Source organism: Sturnus vulgaris, chromosome 5 (genome assembly GCF_052056855.1).
Source record: "Sturnus vulgaris isolate bStuVul1 chromosome 5, bStuVul1.hap1, whole genome shotgun sequence".
Lineage (NCBI taxonomy): Eukaryota > Metazoa > Chordata > Aves > Passeriformes > Sturnidae > Sturnus > Sturnus vulgaris.
The window spans coordinates 62,356,326-62,374,191 of record NC_142247.1 but is presented as its reverse complement, the minus strand read 5'-3'; the positions used below and the strand labels follow the sequence as shown (position 1 = coordinate 62,374,191).

The 17,866-nt window shown below is 39.8% G+C and overlaps 1 protein-coding gene across 2 annotated transcripts in view; it reads right to left on the bottom strand.

Annotated features, from left to right (window-relative positions):
- Positions 1–17,866, bottom strand: part of RELN (reelin) — a 274,669-nt gene that overhangs the window by 72,716 nt on the left and 184,087 nt on the right. For both annotated transcript variants that reach the window (XM_088165846.1, XM_014869033.2), the window contains exons 21-24: positions 12,463–12,655; positions 9,726–9,838; positions 3,204–3,341; positions 1,823–2,009 (exon numbers count right to left, since the gene is read on the bottom strand). In XM_088165846.1, coding sequence (XP_088021972.1) covers positions 1,823–2,009; positions 3,204–3,341; positions 9,726–9,838; positions 12,463–12,655 — 631 coding nt within the window. The remainder of the gene's footprint in view (positions 1–1,822; positions 2,010–3,203; positions 3,342–9,725; positions 9,839–12,462; positions 12,656–17,866) is intronic.

The window sequence follows — 17,866 nt, the reverse complement described above, 5'->3', positions numbered from 1 at the left end:
AATGCTGGCCAAGGTGACATTGATAATCTCTGGTTGATTTGCTTTCACAGCTTCACTGGAGACACTGGAATTTGAAACTATCACCATCAAATCAAGCCAGTAGAGGGTAAAAAGGATGCAAACACCCTTGCTGTCCCATGGGCTGGTGTGTCCTGGCTGGCTGGGGACACCCAGCATACTGACCTGCAGTGAGCCAAGCTCTGGCTCTAAAACTATCACAGGTGGGATTTCCATACCTACACCCCACAGCAGCTCTGCCTGCCAAATCACAGAACCAGGTTAACTGAGAGAGGACACGAGTGACAAAAATCCTCAGGGGAATGGCAGGGGCTAACTGAAAGAGCTCTGAATTGTGAACACACCTACAATTGATTAAAATGAGTTGTAAAATAAAAGGTAGAGGGCTGTCAGAACAAAGCCAACATTAATTCTGGCAGCAGTAATTGATTATGGCAGCAAACATTAGACATTCAAATAAAAAGTGTCTGTTTGAGCAAATGAAAAGAAATGTGAATGTGAGCTCCCCAAAACAACATAGAACTGTTTGGCAACTATAAAAATAATTTTTTATTATCTACCAGTATGGCCCCTAGACACCTTGAGAAAGATCTAAACAAAAATTAAATAAACCACCTTCTGTTGACAGCACACAGACTGCTGCTACTCAAGAAATGCGTGATAACATAACCCTCAGAGATCAATAGAAAGAAGCCAAGAATTTCTAAATGAGTTTTTCACTCCTCCTTAGCAGGAATCAGAAGAAAGATCATAGCAGGTTAATTCTAATTTAGCGAACTACTTTTGAGAAACTTGGCATAAGGAACTGAGCCAGAAGGAAAAACATCTAACAGGGAAGACAATTATGTATAAAAATCCAATTATCACAATTAGCTAGTTAGACTGATTGGTCTAATATGAAATTTTCAGTGCAGAGCTCTATTTCCAGGGGAGCTGGATGTGAGACTATGTAGGAGTGCTGAAAATTATTTCATGGGTTAGATTTTTGTAATGAGGTAAACAACACACAATTGCACAGCGTTGCGTATTGGGTTATTCTTCTGGGACTAATCTAGTTCTCATGACAGCAGTGGCAGTTTGATCAAACCTTTAAAAGAGAAGCACATAGCTGCATTTATACTCTTCCTTTCAATTAAGAACAAAAAATCCCTTAGTACTAGACCTGAGGAGAAACAATGCAAAAATAAATCTGTGATTATAATGCATAATCTTACATCTGGTCATAAAGATCTCTTTTTATTTTAGCTATAATTGCTACTAATTTTCAGAATTCCCTATATTTATTTCCTGTTCTATTATTTTTTTGTCTGTAAAGTATCCAAGTTATACAAAAGAATAATCTCCTTCAGGTAAACCATTTTCTAAAAGCCTGAAAAAATGTTTTTTTTTCAACAGTTTTGTTCCTCTGACCTCAAATTAAGCTGCTTGTGCCCAGGAAAGCCATCTTTTCCCCATCTCTTAGCCAGGACAGTACAGAAGAAACAAATGGGAGCTGTTGGATGCTGTGAAATGAGTCTTACAAAAGAAAATGTACAAGTAAGACATTGTGAATATCCACACTTCCCAGCACACTGGCAATTTACTACCTTTCATTACAGCTGCTATTTCTTGAATACATAGTGCCTGCATCTTTCCCTCTTTTGATTGCTTTGTTCTTTACCTGCAGAGCACAGCTGTGCTGTTTAATGCACTAATACTGCGTGCAGCTTTCTGCCACCTCCCTTTTCTTTGCCACACAGCCACATCATGCTCCACAGAAACCTGCAGTGTGTGCCTTTATCAGCCCCCCAGCCCTCTGTAGTACCTTGTTGAAGTAGAGTGAGGAGCCAGATGAGATGACCCCACAGCCCTCCTCAGGCTTGACGATCTCTCCCCCAATAATTTCCTGCCACTCCGTCTTCAGGGTATCTGGGTTTTCAAAATCAGACATGATGGTTGAAGAGAGGGGATTTTCAGGCTGACATTCAGTACCCCGAAACCCTGAATCACACCTGGAAGGAAGCATAAACATAACAAATTTTAAGGACTTTATTTGATACTAACAATTAGTTAAGGTAGCGCACTGACCTTATGAAATTCGATGTGAAATAACAAATCATTTTGGGATTACAGTTTTGTATTGTGGAAATAAACCAAAATAACTGGAAAATGGGAAAACTCTGTATTTATTTTATTTTTATTTTTAAAACCCTTGTGGTGTCCAGAAAGTTTGAAGCTGGCAGGGAGTAGCAGTCTGTGTCCTTGGTTTAGCACCTATTCTGGCAGAGCTGAGCTGGTCTCTGGCAAACTTCTGACCCAGCAAAGCAGCTCTGGCCCTGAGCTGGAGTTCTTGTGCAAAGGGCTGGAGGGGCCACCAGGACATCTGCAGCAGGGCAGCCCTGTGCCACTGAAAGCTCTTCCAGTGCTTGGATCTGCCAAGGGTGCAGCTTCTTGGACAGACTGGTGTGGAACAACTGGTGGCTAATGCTGCTTGAATGGTCAACCCCTCGTAGTGCGCTTTTTTTTTTTAATATTTAATCCAAAAATAAGAGCAACAGCCAAGAAAAGGAAAGTATGGAAAACAGTAGGGTACCTGAAGTATCAGGATATTGCTTTTTATCTTCTTTTTCTTGCCAGGGCCAGGACTGAATGCACAAGTAACGGTATTTCTTGTTCAGACTTAGATGTTTACTAATTCTTATCTATGTTACAGTGAGTTCTACAGCACTTCTACTAACAAGCTAAAAGACATATCTGTCTATACAAGGCCTTTTGAGGCCAAATGGTCCAATTAAGAATGAATACCTAAATTATTTTTACTTTTAACCCAATAACTAATCACCTGTGACCCACAATGCGAGTTTTTCTATCCAATCACAAAAAATCACCCAGACCTATGAAGAAGGTGAAGAAGAAAGACAAAACCTCAGCCCTAAAACCTCCATTTTGCTCTCTCTGTATGTTGCTATATCCTAAGACCTTAAATTCCAAATTTTCCACCACGTGATACTACACACTGCTATTCAAACTACACACCCATGATCCCAATTCTGTAACTCAATTTTGGAAGCCTTCTCCACAGCCTCAGGACCAAAGCAGTGTTTTCCTGGGGGTCAGTGCCTGTCAGCATAGGAAGCTCAACTCCTAGTTTCCATGTTCCAACATCAGGAGAGCACTGTTAGGAGGGACTGACAAATGCTTCATACCTGCAAACACCGTGGTCACACCAGCCATGCCCACTGCACATGCTGGGACACTGCTGGCCAATGTAGATGTTGTCCAAGGCCCACTCATCCTGGGCTGTGTAGTAGCACTGACTCCAGCGGAAACGTGTGGCACTGGACCTTAAAATCAATAACAACACATCAGTTTCTGATTCTTTTCAGAACGGCAGGAAACGAGGTAAAATGTAACCAAAAAAAGAAAAAAATGAAGTTAGTATCCCAATCACAGCCTAGGCTGCAAAGGCTGGCACAATCAAAGACAGATTCTTGCAAATTAACTTTCTAGATGATGCCACTCATTGCACAGGGCTGTATAGTGGACTTCCCAGTGGTTGATTACATTTGTGAGGAAGAGCACATTGCAGGGATTTTGAGCATTATTTTAAGGTAAGCCTAGCTATGAATATTACTGGATTTTTATTGTGTTATGGTTGCAAAATTGGAAAGGTGGATCTAGGGCATGACTGATTTTTTTTTTGGTCACAGTTAACAGAGGTTTAAAGAGGTCTAAAGAGGTTTCTCCTGATATTTATAATTTAAAAAATTATTAAAGTTCTTGAGAGTCAGTGAATACCAACTATTTCCATTCAACAATAGTTGACCTTTTTTTCTCAGATATAATTTGTTTTTTGGTCAGGATGATTTAAACTAGATTTTGCTCACATATCACTGGTGACATTGAGAGCACAAGTTTTTGTCAAAGATCACCTGTTTTTTTATCACACCTATTTTTTTCCACACCACAAATAGCTTGCTCTTGGCCAACAATCCAAAATCTGTAACACCCAAGGTTTGTGGTGAGGAATCATCAAATTAAATTTCTTGCCTAATTAAGATCTGGATATTTGGAATATTCTTCAAGCACAAAACCTTGCTTTAGCTTCTCCTTTCTAAATAGTTTTACCTTCAACAGCTTGTTTTTCTTTACAATAGTGAAGTCAGCTAATATTATCCATTAAAAAACCCTTACTGTTGGTCCTTTAGGAGATGTCCAATTGATCACATTGACATTTTCCATGGCAGTGACTCCTGCTGGCCAAACCCAGCCTGACACCCACCACCCTCAAAAACCAAGGCTGGAGAAGAAAGTGAATCATGACAAAAGCAATCTTTGTCATCATCAAGCCTTTTCAAGCTGCCCTGCCAAACTGTGCACATCCAACAGGTTACAGACATTGGCTGGTGGCCACTCCAAAAGGGGGACACAGAGACTCTGCACTCCATGCTTGTGTCAGAATGAGATTAAGAAAAATACATTGCATGTAAAGTGAAACAAAGATGGGAAAATTTTCACCATGATGGAGCAAAAGGGGCTGTGCTGGCTGCATAAGGGGTAAAAAGGGGTGGTGGTGGAAAAGGGGGGAATGAGGCTGGATTGCATTGCTGTGGAGGGGTAGGACAGGGAAAGCAAGGGTGACTGAAGAGAATTAAAAATCCAGTTTTAAAATGGGACAAGCCTGTATCTGGCCAAGGGCTGGTTGGGGGTGCTGAGGATGAGCAGCAGGCAGTTCCTATTAGAAGCTTCTTTTCTAGCTTGTTTCTGAGCCATATGGTTACTTTATGATGGCACAGGATATAATGCTGTTACTCTACTTTGAGATACAAAGCCATTTCCCCACCCCCAATAATTTATGTAGAATAAGACTTATTAAAATGAATATTGTAAAGGTGGCTGAGCCACCTGCTCACACGTATGGAAGTGAAAAAACGAATAGAGCAGGCCTGTGCAAGTGAAGTGGACAGAGTGGCAGAGCAATTAGCCACTCTGGCACATATGAGAAGTTTGGTACATGCGTGGATAAATTTTTAAAATACCAGTTTTGAATTTCTTTAAAAACAAGTGAAGATGCCCAAGGGCTTGATTTTTAATTGAAATTACCCTTGTTGCCTGTTTTAAGTATCTGTTTGATATTGCAAATACTGTAAGCATTTTTACAGCACTCGGAGTTAATCTGCAGGGGCAAATCTGCAGATTAAATACTCCCTCAGGATATAATGTATCGATGGGTTACATTACAAGGGCTATGAATTATCCATTAAAAGTGTACAATGCCAGTAATCAGCACACGAAGGACTTCCTAAGCTTGTGTAGGCACAATGGGCAGTCAATATTGACTGCAATTATTTACTGTTTATTTCTGGAGTGCTCTGAAGTCAGCACATCACTTTGGTGCTGAGGTTCCTGTTCACATCAATGGCACCACAGAGAGCCCTGACAGAGGCTGTAGGCTCTGGAAAAAGCCGTAATGACTGGTGTTTTAACTCTAATGTGTGCTGAGGAAAATGACAATACAGAAACCAAAGAATGGTGTTAGAGCAGGCAAACACACCCCCTGTGAACTCCCAGCACAGTAAAACTGTGTCATGGGGAAGATTTATAGTGATACAGAGGCAATTTCACCATGCCATGAAAGTCTCATGGTGCCCAACAAGTGGTGGTGCCCCCCAAAAGAGCTCTACAAAGAGCTTGGTGTGGCATTGCTGGCATTGCTGAGAGGTGCAAATGAGCCTGAAGGGTGGCTGGGCTGTGCAGGTGCATCAGGGCTGGATCAGGGCACAAGGCTCACCACAGAGCCCAGCCCTGTGCCAGGGCAGAGGACACCTCTGTGCCCAGGGGAGCCCAGCTGAGAAGATCCCAGTGCAGCTCTGCTTTGGGGCTGTTCCAGGGCTGGGCATGCATGGCAAGGCACAGAGCTGACAGCCCTTTGCTGGGGATCATGTGGGTTTCACTTAACCAAAATGTTTCCCTGGAGTTTCTAATTGTCCCATTCCTGCTGCAGGGGACTGCCACCCTGACAGGTGCAAGCTCCATTTGCCTCCTCAGTTCCAGATGTTGGCTGCACGTCAAGCTAAGTTCAGCTCCACTCATCACTTAGAAGTTGCCCCAGACAAATGCAGGGATTGCAGGAGATTTGTTTCTCTCATTTGAGGGGAGGGGAGAAAGGCAGGAGGCTCATTATTGCCTGGAGATGAACATGTGGCCCAAATGCAGGTGTGTGCAGCAGCTGGAGGCTGGGGACAGTCCCAGGGAGCACACCCCAGTCAGGAGGAGTTATTTTTATCTGCAGACAGACACTCTCCCCTGGAGATGGCTTTGCCACCACGGGAATCCGGGGAATCCCTTTGCCCAAGCTGCAAGGAACAAGGGGCTGCCCTCACCTTCCCACCCAGCCTGCTGCCAGGGGTCCTGTGGGAAGCAATGCCACTGTCACACAGGGAAAACTCGATGGATTCAGATTCCTCCTGGCTGAGGGATAATGTGTGTTAGGCTGAACTGACAATCAGAAAAGCAATGCTACTGGAAAATCAGTCCTGATCACTGGTTTTGAAAGCTTTCCCAGGCTGCTCTGCATCTCAAGGTAACTACAGCTTAAGAGGATTATGCTGCTAAAAATGGTAATCAACCATTTTAAAAAGCCATGTTAATTAAGGAAAGAGAATAAGGAGATGAGTGTCAGCTGCATTCTCAGTGATAAAACACTGGTTTTCTGGACAGTCACCATTTGGACATCTATTGAAATGGGAAGTGCAGCACTGAGGAGCTATGAAGGCATTTCTTACAAGCAAAATAAACTTCCCTAGTTCCTCATAATTTCTCCATTTTTAAAATGCTACCTATTGGAAAACAATCTGGCTCTCTAATGACATTATATCTAAGTGAGGTTGATGTCAAATAAAAGTCATTTTTGTTGTGTGACATTTTACATAAGTACAAGGAAATCATGTCCCAGAAGTACAGCGAGTGAAATGTTCTGTTATAAAATTTTTTCAGATATGTGAGTTAAAATAAAATCACTGCCTTCCCTCCTGATATTAAAAGCCTTAATGATCTAATGCAAATTTGTGGCTGATAAAATTATATTTGCTACCTTCTGAGTTACCATAATTACATTTACCCAATTATCCTGAAGCTCTCATTCAGTCATTAGGTGTTGATTTGTTTATGAAGTCAGCAACTGACAGCTGCTTGTATCTCATTAAAGCCTGTTCATATGTAAATGCCTTGCATAAAACTGAAATTAATTTTCATCAGTGGAGAAATGTTCAGTTCAAGTATAATACAATTTCAGCAAGCAGGTGCTTACATTACATTTCCTCAATACAAGTCTCGATCTTACAGCAGATTTTCTACCAGCCCAAATCTCACATAACATGGGGACCTTGTAAACTCATGCTTGCTAGGTGCAGAACATCTGCAGATCTGCAGAAATACCAGCACATCCAGGAAGTTTTACAGGAGAAATAGGTGCTGTTACGAACAATTTTCCAGCTGTGTGAGCACAGTGCCCCAGCCACACGCCCAGGGTGCAAAGCCTCACCTGAGAGCTGTGCATCCAGGGATAAAAGCTGCAGCAGTCACAGCAGGGCTGAGCAGGGGTGTGAGGGCATGCCAAGGCCACCAAGGGCCAGAACAAGGCTAACGAGACATTCCTGAGACCTCCTTTAGGTGGTTTGTTTCCCTGTGCAGTAAGCACAGGGCAGGCTGTGTATTTGACAGCCTTTGTCTTGTGTGGTTGAAACAGAAGGAAAGTCCAGAGATCTCTCCCCTTCACCCCAGTTTTGGGAAGGCAGAAGACCTGGCTCCCTGCTTCTCCCTGGCCATCACTAAGGTTTGGCCTCTGTGTGGTGTTTGCAGTGGGTGCAGGTGGGGAAGGGATAGGAGAAGGAGGGAGGCACTCCAAAAAGGAGCCCTGCAGAGCATATTCACCAGCAGCCACCTGGAACAATGTTCTCCGTGTGGCTGGGCTGGCAGCAGAGAGCTGCACATCAAATTGTCACCAAAAATGCCCAGGTTTTTAACAAGCCTGCTCTAAAAACTCCTAAAATCCCCTCCCAATCTCAAACCAAAGGAGCTTTGTTGAGCCCTTACCCTGATCTTGGTGGTGGAAAGGAATGTTAGAAAGAGGGGAAAGTCATGAGAGAGATTCATGTGGTGTGCTGGATTGTGTTTGGTGGGGAACATGCAACCACCCTTGCTCTTCACCCTGGTAACACCATAGCACAGCACAACACAGAAAATGTGTTCTATGAAGAGCAAAGAAATTTTCAGTGGTAATTTGTACCTTAATTACAAACAAAACTCTGCTAACAGACGGGAATCCCTTCAGATACAAGACAGAGTGTGAAATATTTATGATTTGTGCACAGCACAGAACAGGAACCCGGCTATTACTTCATCATAATTTCTCCCCACAGTCTCTTAAATTAAAATGGAATTATATGCTTCTGTCACCTCATATGCTGAGAAAAATTAGTAGATCCTAAAGAAAAAGAGGGGCACAACATTGGTATCATAATCAAATACACAGTGTATATTAACTTTGAGTACAGTATATATTTTATAAATTAGGAATAACAGCCCGCTTTAGAGTGTAACCCAAAAAAATGTAGATGATTTTAAACTCCTAAGTGCCTATGTGAACCACAGATTTTGCAGATGGTGGCACTGATGGCATGTAAGATTTAGTACATTATAACCAAACTACAAAGCAGTTATTTGCAGACTTAGTTGCACCATTTGGTATTATCTGATATGATATGTTCTAAGGATTCAATATTTGCCTTTGATGTTTTGCCTAGATATAGGAAATTCTGAATATTGGCTGTACAGTAAAAAGGGCAAAAGGGCCAGTGTGTTGAAAGAAGGTATCATTGTGCTGTGACTGATGGAAATAGGCTGTTGAGGCCATGCAGAGTGCAAAAAAATAATGATGAAGGATGGGGAAATACAATGATGACTTAATCTGAACAAGCTCTCATTGCAATTGCTGTGTTGGATTCAGGTCAAACATAATCAAAATGTAACTCTAATTGCAATAATTAAATTCTCAAATGAAGGATGCCCTGAAGATTATTGGGATTTATGACAACTTTTTATTTGTATGTTATAATAAAGATTTAAAAATAAACAATGAAAGAAACAGTTTAGTTAATAAATGAAAATTTTAGGGGAGGCAAATCAAGTTTGATTACAACAAGATTAAAAGGCTTTCTGATAATTTTTGTTTCTCTTTTTTTTTGCAGGAGAGAATGTTATTTTTTAAGACACGCTATAAAAAGAAGCAACAGTTTAAAAATTCCAAGAAATGAATCATTAGTTATTGTTTATACAAGGCTTTGGTCTGAAGATGTTAACAATAAGGAATGTGAAAAATAAAAATTACCAATCCAAATAAAGCCTTCCTCCAACAGGGCATTTATAGACAAGTGCCATTTTTTTTTAAAAGTCTGAACTTTACTAGGAGAGTCAGAGTATGTATTAAAAGCAATCCTGAACAATAGATTCTGTTGACTTCAACAACATTTCATTCTCTAATTATGTAAGGAATGCATTTTATGGGAAATACCTGTGACTGGGTCAGCCCTGCCACCCCACCTATTGGCTTGAGTATGATCTGTGGAGCACTTGATCTTTGTCACAGCAATTGATGTGACAAATTGTTTGCACCACCCCCTCCCAAAAAAAAAAAAAAAAAAAAAATTAGACAGGAAAGAAATGCTTACCAAGTCTTCTGTGGTAAAAGAACAGTGATTCTCCTCCACTGAGTAAATTCACTGGAGTGGTAAATACTTGCTGATGTAAACTCCTGGCAGCTCGGCATACTGGGAAGACATTCCTTAAAATAAAACATTTCAAAACCAGATTTAATATTGAGGAATAATTGGGAACAAAAACAAGGGTCAAACATTCACAGAACCAGGAGCTTGTCTGGATCTAGTGAAAGACAAGAAAAGTCACAAGAGTGAAAGACCCAGAAAAGAAAAATCCTGGCATGATGTGGAGAAATTTCTCAGAAAACTAGTAGTACAATTGAGGGTGGAAGAAAGCCATACAAATCTGTTTAAAGAGTTTAGCATTCATGACTGGCAATGTTGTGCTTTCCTCCACAAGGAATGTCCATCTCTTTGTTTTTTACTGTCTTCACCCCAGCATCCACCATGCACTATGAAGTAGAGCTACAAGACCACTATGGAGAAAGTCTATGAAAGTGACCTCCAGACTATCATAAAGGTCATTTTAGAGACTTGCTAGGGAGGCTTTGCCTGGGCATGCTGGCTGGCCCCACACCCTCCACCTGCAGTGGGGAGCAGCAGGAGGAACAGACAGAGCCACACCAGAGGATCCAGCCACAGCCTGCAGAAGTTGTGTCTGTAGGCCCTTCCCAAGCTCTGCACCCGTGTTAGCTTTGACACCTACAGCAAGCAGTGTGAATTCTTCCCTCCTGCTTCCAGGACTATTTCTGCATTTAACTCAGATTCCTGTTGAGGTCTGTTTCCCAAATTCCATTTTTTTTTTTAAATTCAGAAAATATGATCATTGTCACAGCCTTTTAATATTAAATATAAATGAAGTCCATTATCCCAGCTTCTTACTGCTATTTATCACTGCCCTTCCAATGTTTCTTCATTTTTTGCAATATACCATTAATTTATTTATATTTTGCCAGAACAGCACCCCAAAAATTGGCCTATGAGGTATTAATAAAATACTTGGAAATTACTATCAACCTGCATGATCCTCTTCTAGCCACCAATAGAGAGTCCCTTCTGCCCCTTCCTGCCACAGCACAGCTTCTCCTGACAATCCCCAATGCCCACGAGTATTTTGCTGGTCACTGCTGTGCTCACCCCCATGAAGGGTTATCAGACTAGAGAACAGACACCTGTTCATGCAAGTAGCCTACTTTGTTCTGAAACTAATAATAAAGCAGTGAATCTCTACAGAAGTTACGACAATTAAGAATATATATAGTTAAATTATAAAGTAATAGTTATGTATTAAATATGAAGAAGGGCAGAATATATAGTATTTTACAGAGAAATTTAATGCTCAAATGTCTTAGAGTATTAAATGAAGATCTGAGACCCTATTTTGGTTTTTTTGTTGTTGTTTTTAGTAGATTTTCTAAAGGCTTAGTTTCCTTTCTAGCAATTTTCAAACATGTTTTCTTGATTCATCTCCCCTAAATGATTGTAGAAAACAAGATCTGATCAGTGCTTGCAAAGCAAACAAAATTTTCAAACATTTTAATTAATTAGCGTTTTGTTTATTTGCCAGATTATGCCCTTGAAATACACTACAAATACTCTTTTATCACAGCAACATGGGTGGTGTGAGAAAAATGATTTGGCTGCTTGTTCTCTCTGAACTCAGCTCTACTGAGCAAGGAAGGGGGCACTAAAATCTGAGGGCAATGTATCTTCCACTGATGGCAAACACAAACCCCAAACACCCACTGCTGGGAACTATTCTTGGACACCATGATGATGCCTGCTAGGTATATAAGACATGAACAGTGATTGAAATGTATGATTTATAGCTTTCCTCTGGATTCTGTTTAAGGTAAGAAACCATTATTTGGATTTCCAAAGTTTAAAAATTCATTTATTGCCATTTCTTTATTATGCCCACCAAAGTAAATGTGGCAAAACACAACATGGCAAAGGCAACCAGGCAAAGCTATAATTGTCCATAGAAGGTGGAACTTGACATACAAATCCTTGGGTGAGCCTGCAGAGCAGGCAGTGAAAAGGCAGTGGGACAAGTTCCCTGACACGCTCTGAACCTGCTCAGAGGCAGCCAAAGGGCCTTGGTTAGTTCACCCCGAGGCCAGGGAAAGTCCAGCTTTCTATCTAAGAGGGAAAACAAGAGCATGAACTATGGCCAAATGTGCTGCTCACATTGTGCTGAGACAGCACTGAGCCACCGGGGAAAGAGCAGCCAGGGCTGCTATTTGCACTTGGAGCAGAGTGGGGGAAACAGCCGGTCATTACAGCCCTGGACTGTGCTTGAACCAGGGCTGAGAGATGAAAGGCTCTGCATTACAATCCCCTGAAGGAATGTGCTTTCCATTTACCAAATGGCTGTGCACAAGGGCAGAAAGAATTTCTATCCATTTAAATTCCAGGAAACAGTAGATGCCTTTTGCTTAGAAAAACAAAGCAATAGCACAGGAAAGATCTCAGCCATTACCCTGTAGCTCTGACTGGCCCAATTTTTTTCTCAGCCTTGGTCCATTCCTGTTACGATTTTGTATTTCAGGCTTTCGGATACCTTTCTTCCAAATATTATGAGGAACAGTCTAAATACCTCTTTAAGTAATTTTGACTGATTACAACTGAGCATTTCTTTAATGAAAGGTGAAAAAGGAAAACATCTTTCTTTGTTCAATGGCAAAAGTATATTTCAGACTATCTTTGTATAAAGCAGAGTTTATGGAAGACAAACATCCTCACTCACCGCCTGAACAAGATGCCACGTGAGGCCATGGTTGGTGGAATACTCCAGTTTCACCTGGTTGTCCATGTGAGGAGTAAAGGCCTGACCACAGCCCATCACCAAGTTGAACTGTATCATATACGAAGCTCCAATCTGCATAGACTGGGTCTCCACGTAGCGCATGCTAGAGGCTAGCTTTGAGTCTCCTGTGAAACTGAGAGATGTAAGGAAAGAATCAGGAGGGATCCTCAAAAGAATTCAAAAAAGAGCATTATGAATAGCTATGGGTTAAATACAGTGGTGCCTCTTCATTTTGTAGATTGGTATGTGGGCTGAGACCATTCACAGGAGGATCTTTCTGCTGGTACTCCTGCAAATTACCCAGATGGCCTTGATGCATCCCTGAATGAGAAACACTGAATTATTCTGTTAGTTCTTACTATATGCTCTTTGTATTAAGGATCAAGTTAGGATCTAGCAAAGGGCAACATAAGGAAAAAACAACATAAATAAAGTTCATTCCCTGGAGTGTCCATTGCTTAAGGTCAGGCCACAGTCAGAGCTGTAATTTCATTCTAATACTGGGCAGTTAAGATACTCTGTTTAAAACACTCTTATTACATAGACTGTTCATTTAATTGATTTTCAAGTGATCCTATATGCAATTCATTCACTGACTCTTGACTGAGTTTCAGAATTAATCTTCTATTCTTGGCTTCTTTTCTGTGGGATATACTGATATAAGAGTTGTATTTTCCAGTGGATTGGAGAACAATAGTAATATTTGGAACACACACATATATATGTATGTTGCAAGGTACCCAGTTATCACATATACAGTAATACAATTTATAGTCTAAAATTCCAAGGTTATTTCATTTCAAATGCAGGTTTTTCTTCTACGCACTATTCAAAAGAAAAAGGAAACAACCAAATTCAAAACCTCAAATGCAACAGGCATAAGGAGGAAGTAATAACAACTTAAACTTTGAATCCTGCTCACTAGCCTTCAAAACAGGGTATTTTAATGAAAGTTCACATAGAATGAAAATTGCCTCCCTCTCCTTAGTTTGAGATGTTCACTTAGTGTATTCAGAAGTACTGTAGTCTTTTCAGCTTCAATATTTTCTAAGACTATTCTTAAATGTGAACAATTGAGGAAAGAGATTGGCTCTTTTTAAAGAAAACCACTGCAAATCATCATGGAAAAAAAACCTACGTTCAATACAGTGGTGATGAAGAGAATAATCTGTTTCAAGGTTGCTCTTATGATTGAGTAAGCTACAGTTTATTATCTTAAATAAGGAATCCTAGTCTTTAAACACAATACAGTAGAACATATTAGCTTCTACTCCTGTAAAATTCAAGGTCACGACAAAGTGAGTATGAGGACAAGGAATACAACAAGTCAGTGTCGCTTAGGACTCTTTTAAATTAATTCATTGACCTACATTGTTTTCTATAGAGTCCTTTCCAGAGAGAGCACTTAAGCCATAAATGTCAGCATTCTACCTTAAAGCTGTACAAGAAATTACTGAAAGCTGACATTAGTTTTGTCATTATTAAATTTCTGTTACTTGGCGTAAGTTAAGATCCAGGCTGCTTTCTATTCTCTGACCTTACTTTTTGTGACTTGATTTCCTAAAGGATGATCCAGTTCATGACATTATACGAAATTTTTCATTTTGTCTTGTCACTCAGCAGTCCGAAGTGACTGTGGATGGACACTCCCTTCACTGCGAGGGCACAAGGGCACTGTCATGGACAACTGGACTGGAGGGCAGTAAGTTGTCTTGGAAAACTGTATCTGACCTGTTTGGCCTTCCAGCTGGTGTTGTCAGTTTTTCTTCTCAATAGGAAGGGTAATTTTCATCTGAGCAGAGAATATCACATACACTCATCAGCAGTCCAGCTGGAAAACTATGGTTTGTGCCTTCGTGATTAGATCTGAATTCATCTCAGAAGAACTTGTCTGGATAAGTCCTGAATTTATTTTTCTTCTAAATTTTATCTTGTATTTTATAAAATTACAAAAAAATCCACAAATTCAAAAGCTAATGCTGATTTGATCTGACATAGGCTAAAGCCCTGGGAAATCTGTGCCAATACATCCAGGCTCTTCAGGTAGCAGTCAAACATGTGCAGTGTAATCAGCTGAAAGTTATGTGTAGCACTGCTTTGGAAGAGGATTTGGCATTGCACACAAAAACCTGGGCATAGCAGCACATCACAGTTACCTAAAGCTTATCTGAATAGAATAAAGGAGTTGAAACTCAACCATTTATGAAACATCTGCCCAGGAGCTGTTATTCCTAAAGTAATAGAAGACATGTAGGGGCTTGTAGTGAAAAAAGGGGCAAAGAATTAAATGTTACATTTTGTTCTTGTCTTCACAAAAATTCCCTTTATTCAATACTACTAAATAAAATGAGAAAAAAAGAGTCTTAAACGCAAATACTTTCTTTCTGTTAGCATCCAGGTCATGATTAAAATATTTTAAATTCAGTATTCATTTTAATTTAATAGCTTAGCCAGTAGATATTGTACACAGTATATTAAAGAGTCAAACCAGCTCTTTAAAATGCTTATTAAACAAATACGAAAATGTAAGCTAGTGTTGAGATGCAGACAATATGTGATGCTCTATAGGAAGCTCTTTTAAGGGAAGGAAATCATATTACAGGTACATAAAGTCCTTTATCATCCACATTTTGCCTCCAGCTGAACACAAGTAGCATTAAAGTTGTGGGCTCCACCTGACTTGTCACTTCTTTGCTCTCCAGATGTACGTGGTTAGAGGTATGCTCTTTTGCTGGACTACCAAATATTTTCTTTGTTCTGAGAGCCACACAGCTGGAATACCTTTCTGGATTTTGTAAAAGATGAAGTAATGTCCCTGGTGTAACAATAATTAACTAAAAAGTCTTCAGAAATGAGAATGCAGAGGCTCCATTTTTGTATAAATTTGTTGCTGTGAGTGGGTTTCTGGCACGTGTATAATTAGACCTGCGGAGGCACAGGAACACAATACCCACAGGTGCCCTCAGAACAATCACTCTCCCTCCAAGCACTGCCAACTAATTGGTACTTCTGGGAACGGTATCACAGTCAATGTCAGCCAACCTGCATTGCTCCAAACTGCTCTGAGATCCCCAGAGTTACCATATATTCAAGGCTGGTACTTTTAGGAATACTGAAAAGCCACATGGATGCAGCTTGTTTTGTAAAGCTGCATTGACTGAAAATATTGACACGACGGCTCAGCTCTCGCACCAGACACAGCTTTGCTTCCATCAAAAGCAGGGGATGTTTGTGCCTTTTTGCATCACATCATACCTACTTTGCTACATAATTCCTAAATGTATTAACATCATTAATATATTAAGCTGATTACCCGACAGAAACTTTCTTCATGTTACAGAGTTACAATTACTCTAAATGACAAAACATTTAAGACACTGGTAAACTACCAAGCTGATGTAGGACATTGCTCCATAAAGATGGTTCATGACAAGGCAGGTTTACAGTCTTCCCCCAGGCTTCTCCAGGGACAGTGGGACACTAATGTTTGCTACACTGAGTTAAATCATAATGCTGTTATGAAGCATCTGACTGAAGACAGTTTATTTATATAAAGCTGCTTTATTTGTGTCCAGGTGAATATATAGAAATTATATATATATATATAAAGTGTTAGCAGCCTTATCAATATTTAAACTAATTTCAGCAAGTGGCTGTATATAGGCTGTAGCACTCAAGAGACATTTGGTTCAAAACTTTGCCTGAATATGAGCATTTTGAAGAAGTGATGAATTAATGTATATCATCAAATACTTCATTTTAAAGTGTTCCAGAGTCTTTTCAGTACAACAAACACATTTGATGTAATAAAGTTAAGAATCTATTCTGAAACCAAATGATGATGACGGCAATCAAATAAAATGACTGTTCAGACATAGACCATGAAAATACTCAAAAATCACCTTTGATCAAAACATATGCTTATCAGAAAACTTTTCTTTTTTTTTTTTTTTTTAATGAAGTCAGGTATGGAAAATAACAACCTGCCTCTTAAAAAAAAATAAAATTTCCCTCCTCAGTTTTTTCCAATTTTAAGGATAAATGTTTCAGGTTTACAGGTTCTAAAGCAGAAATGGAGGCCTAACAGACAATTAAAAGCAATTATGTGAAAATGGGCCTGGGGATGACACCCTGTAAAGTGATTGATAGTGTATTTCCCACAGTTGTACTAATGAAAAAGCTGTTGTCAGACTGTTCTCAAGAGGATGGTGTCAGTGCTACTGCAAGATCTGTGTATGAGTTAGAAACTCATGAGTTAGAAAATGAGAACCAAATGGACTCACAGCTGGGAAAACCCAACCATAATTAATTTAACTAGCAACCATTTGTACAGACTTTGTGTAAGTTTAAAAATTTCCCTTGAGGGAAGCAAGGTCAGTGAAGGATAGAGTTCATGTTTTCCAGTGATAATGAAAAATACTTAGATATAAATAATGAGGAAGGTTTTGATTCTTTATTTGATGCATGGGAAGTTCAATGTTTCTACTGTGACTGAGCAGTTCAAATCCTAATCCATCTCCATATGGGAAGGAGAATTTAGCTTAGCATTTATTATTTTGATTCTGATTTAGAGTCATGGGAAGAAAAGAGAGGAACCTCTGCTATCTTATCTACCCTCCTCCCCATGATAAATTGGTCTTAAAAGTACAGAGGGAAAACAATGTCATTAAAAGGCTTTCATTCCAACTCTTTGATGAGGAAGATGCAAACAGTTTGAGCCCTAACATGTTGTTTCATTTTAATGAGCAGCGAGTACCTTCCTTGTCCTTATTAAAGTGGTTAATGGAGCTTCTACTGCCTCATTATCAGTGCTAGAACATATTTGGTATTGTTCCTGCCGCTAAGCCAACTCCTTTTAGTTTGACAGATGATCAGAAAGTCAAATCAGATCATATCAGAGATACCTGTTAATAAAATTCCAGCAGTGTTTCTCTGAGTGTCCATGGGGATGCTAACATTATTTTATTTTCTTCAGGTTTTCTATAATTACTGTGATTGTACTTTCTCCAAAGCAATATATCTATGCCAATTAAAACTATACTGGGTTTATAGGTTGATCAGACTAGCATAAAACTGTTATTTGGTTTTCATCAAAACACACAGATTAAACTGAGCTTCTCTTGTATTAATTCCAAATGTTACACTCAAGTGCTCCAGAATTTTTTTGTGAAGCATGTTCATGTTTTAGTATAAAAAGGTTTTTTTTATGCAATTCTAACAATTTTTTCCTTTGTTTTCCCCTTCTTTTGCTTCTCTTGCTTCTCTTGCCTTTATTTCCTTTGAGGGGTGTGATGTTTTCTTGATTTTGTTTCTAAATACACATTTAGAAAAGCGTGTTTGAGGC